Below are 7,244 nucleotides of genomic sequence, written 5' to 3' on the forward strand. Positions count from 1 at the left end.
ATAAGCAGGGAAATCGATTTCTCAATCGATTGGATGAGTTGCAGGAACTTCACTATTTTAACCTAATCGATTTGCCAATCGATTGTATAAATATGTCTTTCAAAATCTTTTAAGAAATCGATTGGCCTTAACACAGGAACTCAGCAAAACTGACAAAATCGATTTGGCAATCGATTTGGTGACACAGGAACTCAGTAAAACTGACAAAATCGATTTGGCAATCGATTTGGTAACACAGGAACTCAGCAAAACTGACCAAATCGATTGGCTCAGTAGAAATCCTTATTTTGAGTTAGATAATCGATTGCTCAATTGATTTATCAATGCTTTGGTCAGTTATGTATTACTTGATGGTTTGAGAACTTCATTTGGATTTCATTTTTAATTGGCAAGCATTACATGAACTTTTAGCATATGGAAAATCCTTTTAAGGTGCATGCTTAGTTGAAAGGTTATTTTGTGCATTTAAAACTTAAATGTTATGTGTTATCTGTTAATTTCGGTTGGTGACCCTTTACAACTATTGTGGAAATCTGGGCTTTGCCCTCAGATGAGAGTCGGGACGATCCTGCCGGTTCGTACCCTACGGATGGGAATACTTGACTGGAGCTATGTAGGAGGATCTCACGGGGGCGCGTGGAGATCTCTCAGGGTGTATAGTTTTTTGGTAGGATGATCAGATTAGGTTGATGTATAGGGACTAGACGTCCTTCTTTTTGGGTTGCAGTATTTTAATTCGGAAAACTGTACCTATACTAAATTTGTCTGTTTGACATGTTATTTATGATGGGGTCTATGTACCACCTTTTGAAGTGTAAATACTTTGGATTCGAATTTTGAGAAACTTTTCTACTGCTTGTAAATTATAATGACTCAATTATTTATCCAAAGGTATTTCCTTATTTGTTTTTTTTTTTGTTTTATTTTACTTTCTTTTGAAAAAAAATACACCTTCACTTTGAAAATCGGGGTGTTACAATTGTAATATCACTATTGAGTTATAATGTATTTACTTAATTGAAATTTTTTACTCTGCAATAAAAGTTTTGCTTTTATTTTATATTTTATTTTGAAAAAAAAAGTTTTTTTCTTTTATTTTCTATTTTGATTTGTTGAGCTTGCTAATGTCATGTGCTAGTGGTTTGTCTCTTCTTTGGTTGAGATAATTGTTCGCTGTTGAGCATGGAAGATTGTAATGATGATATTCTACTACAATTATATGAAGAGTGTGATACTTGTCTTATATATGGTATATGTCGCATGATCGAGGGACAAATCTTGAGAGATACATTTTTAAAACATCAACAGCGACATATACCATATATGCCTTGTTCATCAATGTCCAATTGAGAATGACATGGAAGTAACATCTTTTATTTCTCAAGTTCATGGAATTTCTATCAAACAAAAAGAAGAAGAAGGATGATGTGTTATTCCTGTCATATATGGCACCTTGACAATAGTTGAGGCGTCAAGCTAATGACTTTAAAGAAGCACTTCGTGGGAGGCAACCCATAGGTAGAGGTAACTTTTATTTTTGCAGTCTGATTTTTGTTATTTGAATTTGTTTCTTTCTAATTGTGTGTATACGTGCACTGTGATAAAGAATTTTTAACAACTTGAAGCTAGTCTTTAACTATTTGTTTCAGATTTTGAAATTTAAACTCTTTTTCTTTGCTCATATCATTGCTCAATTCGATGAGTTTCACTAATAGATACATTGTTGATTACTCCTTGGTTGTCGAAGTCATTTTTTTTAAAAAAATGAATAAATCTTGTAGGGACATGTTTGACATCATTTAGATAGTTCATACTCTTTCTTATTATCATAGCTGTGAGCTTTTGAGCCTAAACACTTTAATTCTTTGATGTGTGATTATCCAGACATGTGTTATCCATTCAGAACTTGCATTAATTCTAACTTGCATCACTTGTAGCTTATGCATACACTAAGACAATTTTGTGTGGTCGTTTGAGCCTTTCTAACTATCCTATACAAATTTTATCCTTTGATAGCCCTTTTGAGCCTTGCCTTTTTATTTTGGTTACTAGCCACATTACAAGCCAAAGATCTGACTTTAATTAAATCACCTTACTTGGAGTTAGGTAGAAAAAAAATTTATCGTCTTGATAAAGTTTTAAGTTTGGAGTTGCTCATGGGATAACAACCTTTTAAGTTTGGGGTGGCGATCCTCACCGAAAGAAAAAGAAGAAAAGAAGAAAAAAAATTCAAAACAAAAAAAGAGGAAAAAAATAATATAGTTTTAGTACATTGATAAATAACATCTTCTCAGTTCTTTTGTCAATGGTTGAGAATGTCCACCATAAAATATGAAAGAATAAAAGAGGGAGAATAATGTGAAAATGTATGTCTTACTCCAAGTAGTAAAGCCTATTATCCCAAAATGTTCTACCCTTACCTAAGCCCCTTTATAACTCGAAAGTCCTCCAAAAGTGTATGTGTTTATTGCGTTGTGATTGCTAACTAGAATTTTTCAAGCCTATGGTAGCGTGATACATGTTCGAGGATTTGAGTGATAAATTCATGACCCCTGCTAAACACTTGAGAGAAATTTGGGTGAGATTGTGTGAAGAGAGAGTTGAACTTGATGAATAAATGCTAAAGTATACAAATTGTGTTGTTTTTTTTGTAAGCAACCATGGAGCATGATGAATGTTTTGTAATAGCTGGAACTTTGAAAATTGAGTTTGATTTGATTTGAGAAATTGAGTTTATGTTTGCTTTTAACTATACCAAATCTGAAATAAATTGTTGCTTGGGGACAAACAATAGATTAAGTTTGGGGTTGTGACGACTCTTCATCATATGCATATTTTTCATTATTTTTAGTCTTATTTATCTTTTATTCATTAGTTAATTTAAGAATTTATTTGATATATTTTGTTGATCTTATTTCTTTGATTTAATTAAATGTTTATGTTCTTATTTGCTTGATTAAGTAGAGATTTTTCGTAGTTTTGCGTTGTTTCTTTGTTTTAGTGCAGTGGTGAATTTTGGTGAGAAATCAACATGACATATGTGCAGTATTTCAGCCATATTGGAAGTTGTAGATATCCAATTAGAGTCAACCAAAATGAAAAGGATGTCTATGATCCATAGCAACAACTTTCATGAAGACACCAAAATCAAATTCGGACACAAAAGAGGCGAAATATGCACTAAACTCCAGACGTAAGATGACTCCCGTCAAACCAAGTGCAAGTGAAATATACGATCCATAGTTACAACTTTCATGAAGACACCAAAACCAAAAGCAGACTTGAAAGAGGCAAAAAGTGCAGTATACGTCATACATCAGATGTTGTGCGCATGAAGCGCAAAGACGTGCGCCTGGGGAGCATTTTGCCCTTCCTTAATCTGCCCACTTGTTTCTGAGGCGCGTCGCACACAGCTGAATGTTTAAAAACTCATTTTTTTTCCCACTTTTTAGGGATCTTTTTGACTATTGGGAAGTTAGGAGACTTGTGCTCTAGTATAGAAACTCAAAGATGGGCGTTTATAACACGATTGAAGCCGTTTTAATAAGAATCATTCATGAATCTTTCTTGTAATTCTTCTATAATCTCTATATTTTCTATCTCTGTCATGAGTAACTAAACAATATTTGTTAGGGATAAGTGTAACAAGATAAAACCCTTATTTTTCTAATTTGATTACTAATTATATGAATGTGTTTATTGAATTATTTTTGTCATCTATGTGCTTAATGTTTTTTACTGCTTGATCAACATTAAAATGTTCTACAATTCGTATTTTGAAATGAAAGTGGACTTTACAAATGCTTAAGATGAGAAATTCATGAATTTGTAGTCTAGGGATAGATGCATGTCATGAAACCAATTAAATTAGTTGCAGATGCAATAGTTTAAAAGAGAATTCATGTACGGTAATGCTTAAATCTAATCTTAAATCCACTAAGGAATTAAGGGTTAATTTGAAATTAAAGGTTATGTCACTAAGACATTAGGGCAAGAATAATAAAGAGAATTCGATAATAATTCAATAAAGGAATTCGATAACTAGGATCAATTTAGATACCAAGGTTGGATTCAAAGGGAAACTCATCCTTGACATTTTTTTTATTATTAAGGATCAATTTTATTATTGTTGTTAATTTTAAATATTATTTCATTCAATTTGGGAACTTTTTGTTCAATATTAGTAATTAAATATAATTCAATAGTAAAACGTAATCCTTGAGTTCGACACTCGGTACTACCATTTTATTATGACTTCCAATGATTCAGTACACTTGCTGAAACGCTACCAACCCTGAAAGTTTTTCTATTCCTTGTGTTATTGGTGATATGTGTTTTGAACGTGCTTTGTGTGATCTTAGGGCTAGTTTAAGCCTCATGCTTTTGTCAGTTTGTAAGAAGCTTGATTTGGGTGAGTTAAAGCCCATAAGTTAGATGATGTTCCTATCAAAGTAGGACAATTGTTTATACCAACTGATTTTTTGGTGATGGAAATGGAAGAGGACTCCCAAGTCCCAATTCTTCTTGGGAGACCTTTTCTAGCCACAACATGATATGTTATTGTGGGAAACATGGGTAGCTTATCTTCAATGTGGGTGATGAAAAGATTGAATTTAATTTGTCTAACCTTATGAAAACTACTTCTCTTAAAGATTCTTGTTGCATGGTCGATTTAATTGATCATTATGTTAAGGAGTGTCCTTTAGGACCACTCTCACAAGATGGGCTGGAAGCATGCTTAATTGGAAGAACAAGTCATGAAGACTTGGCAAAGCAAGCTAATGCATATGCTAACTTGTTGGATGAAATCCTCCTCTTCCAAACTTATATTTTGAGGCATTAGTAGGAGAAAATTCAGCACCTCTCCCAAAATAGGTTTCATAGGTAGAACTTAAGCCTTTGTCCTCAAATCTCAGGTATGAATTCTTTGACAAAAATTCTACATTTCCTGTCATTGTAAGTGCTGAATTAAATGGTGAAGAAACTGAAAAATTGCTTGGAGTCCTCAAGATGTATCCAAAAGCTATTGAGTATACTATTGAGGACTTAAAGGGAATTAATACATAAATTTGCATGCATAAGATAATACTTGAAGAGGACTATAAACCCTCTATTGAGCATAAAAAATGTTAAATCCTAACATGAAAGAAGTTGTGAAAAAGAGGTACTTAAACTCCTTGATGACAGGGTAATTTACCCTATCTTTGATAGCAAATGGATTAGTCCTGTTTAAGTATTTCCAAAAAAAGGGAGGTATCATTGTTGTTAAAAATGAAAAAAATGAATCCATTGCAACTAGGACAGTTACTAGGCTGAGGATATGCATAGATTACAGAAAACTGAACAAAGCAACTCGTAAAGATCAGTTTCCTCTCTCCTTTATTGACCAAATGTTAGAAAGGTTAGCAAAGCATTCACGTTTTTGCTATTTGGATAGCTATTTTGGTTTTATTTTATTTGAAAATTCCCATTCGTCCTAGCGACCAAGAGAAAACTACATTTACTTGTCCTTATTGCACTTATACTTATAGGAGAATGCCTTTTGGTTTGTGCAATGCCCCTTCTACCTTTCAACATTGCATGATGTCAAATTTTTTCTAATTTTGTTGATAATATAATGGAAGTATTCATGGATGCCTTTTCTATGTATGGATCTAGCTTTAATAATTTTTTGGCCAATCTCGAAAAGGTACTTGAAAGGTGTGAACAAGTTAATCTTGTGTTAAATTGGGAGAAATGCTACTTTATGGCTAGAGAAGGAATTGTTCTTGGACATTTGATGTCCAAGCGAGGTATTGAGGTAGACAAAGCAAAAATCGAGGTAATAGAAAAAATGTCACCTCCCACCTCTATAAAAAAAGTGAGAAGTTTCTTGGGGCATGCATGATTTTACCGCCGATTCATTAAAGATTTTTCTAAGATTTCTAAGCCTCTAATCAGTTTGCTCCTAAAGGACGCATCTTTAGTCTTTGATGAATTTTGTCTTGAGTCATCCATTTGAAATCATGTGCAATGCTAGTGACTTTGCTATAGGTGCAGTGTTGGGAAAGAGAAAAGACAAGAAAGTTCATGCTATCTATTATGCCAATAGGAATTTGGATGAAGCTCAAGTTAACTATGCCATAACTGAGAAAGAGCTATTGGCATAGTGTTTTCTATTGACAAGTTTCGTTCCTACCTAGTGGGATCGAAGATAATTGTCTACGCATACCATGGAGCCATTAAATATCTCTTGAGCAAGAAAAATGCTAAGCCGAGGTTGATCTGATGGATACTACTTCTCCAAGAGTTTGGTATATAAATTCGAGACAAGAAGCGAATTGAAAATGTGGTGGTCGATCATCTCTCAAGGCTACATGAAAAAAATGAAAATGAGTTTCCGCTCGATGATCCATTTCCTGATGATCAATTGTTTGCTCTTGCACAAATAGAAGCACCATGGTATGCTGATTTTGTGAATTACCTAGCTTAAACAATATTATTGGGATGAACCTCAGCTTTTTAATAGAGTAGCTGATGGAGTTTCCATATGGAGGACATGCTAGTTCCTCAAAAACTGCAACAAAGATACTTCAAGCAGGCATCTACTGACCCACACTCTTCAACGACGTGCATCGCTTTCTACTGCAATGTGATCAATGGCAGTGTACCGAAAACATATAAAAAATGAAATTCCTTTGAACAATATCCTCGAAGTTGAAATCTTCGATGTTTGGGGAGTTGATTTTATGGGACCATTTCCCTCGTCTCTTGGAAATCAATAAATCCTTGTAGTAGTGGAATGATGTTGTCGCTGCCCCAACAAATGATGCTAAGGTAGTGATTAAGCTCTTCAAAAAGGTAATATTTCTGAGGTTTGGTGTGCCAAGGGTGGTGATTAATGATGGAGGCTCTCATTTCATAGCTAAATAGTTTGAAGGTCTGCTAAAAAAGTATGGAGTGAAGCACAAAATTGCCACAACATATCACCCTCAAACTAGCGGACGGGTAGAAATTTACAATAGGGAGATTAAGAGCATTCTCTAGAAAATTGTCTCTGCATCAAGGAAGGATTGGTCCATAAAGCTAGAAGATGCACTTTGGGATACAAGACTCCCATTGGTATGCCTCCTTACAAGTTGAACTATGGAAAGTCATGTCACCTTCCAGTTAAACTTGAACATAAAGCATATTGGGCAATAAAGAACCAAGAAGTTAGACGCCTATGAGAATGCTAAACTCAACAAGGAAAGAACCAAAAAGTG

General features: G+C 34.1%; 1 protein-coding gene across 1 annotated transcript; it reads left to right on the plus strand.

Moving 5' to 3' along the window:
• The first annotated feature begins 5,141 nt into the window (after positions 1-5,141).
• LOC140919396 (uncharacterized) lies at positions 5,142-6,912 on the plus strand. Its single transcript, XM_073365407.1, has 4 exons — positions 5,142-5,188; positions 5,300-5,401; positions 5,659-5,821; positions 6,778-6,912. The coding sequence occupies exons 1-4, from the start codon at positions 5,142-5,144 to the stop codon at positions 6,910-6,912; spliced, it is 447 nt and encodes a 148-aa protein (XP_073221508.1).
• Positions 6,913-7,244: the final 332 nt, after the last annotated feature.

Source organism: Cicer arietinum, chromosome 2 (assembly GCF_000331145.2).
Source record: "Cicer arietinum cultivar CDC Frontier isolate Library 1 chromosome 2, Cicar.CDCFrontier_v2.0, whole genome shotgun sequence".
Lineage (NCBI taxonomy): Eukaryota > Viridiplantae > Streptophyta > Magnoliopsida > Fabales > Fabaceae > Cicer > Cicer arietinum.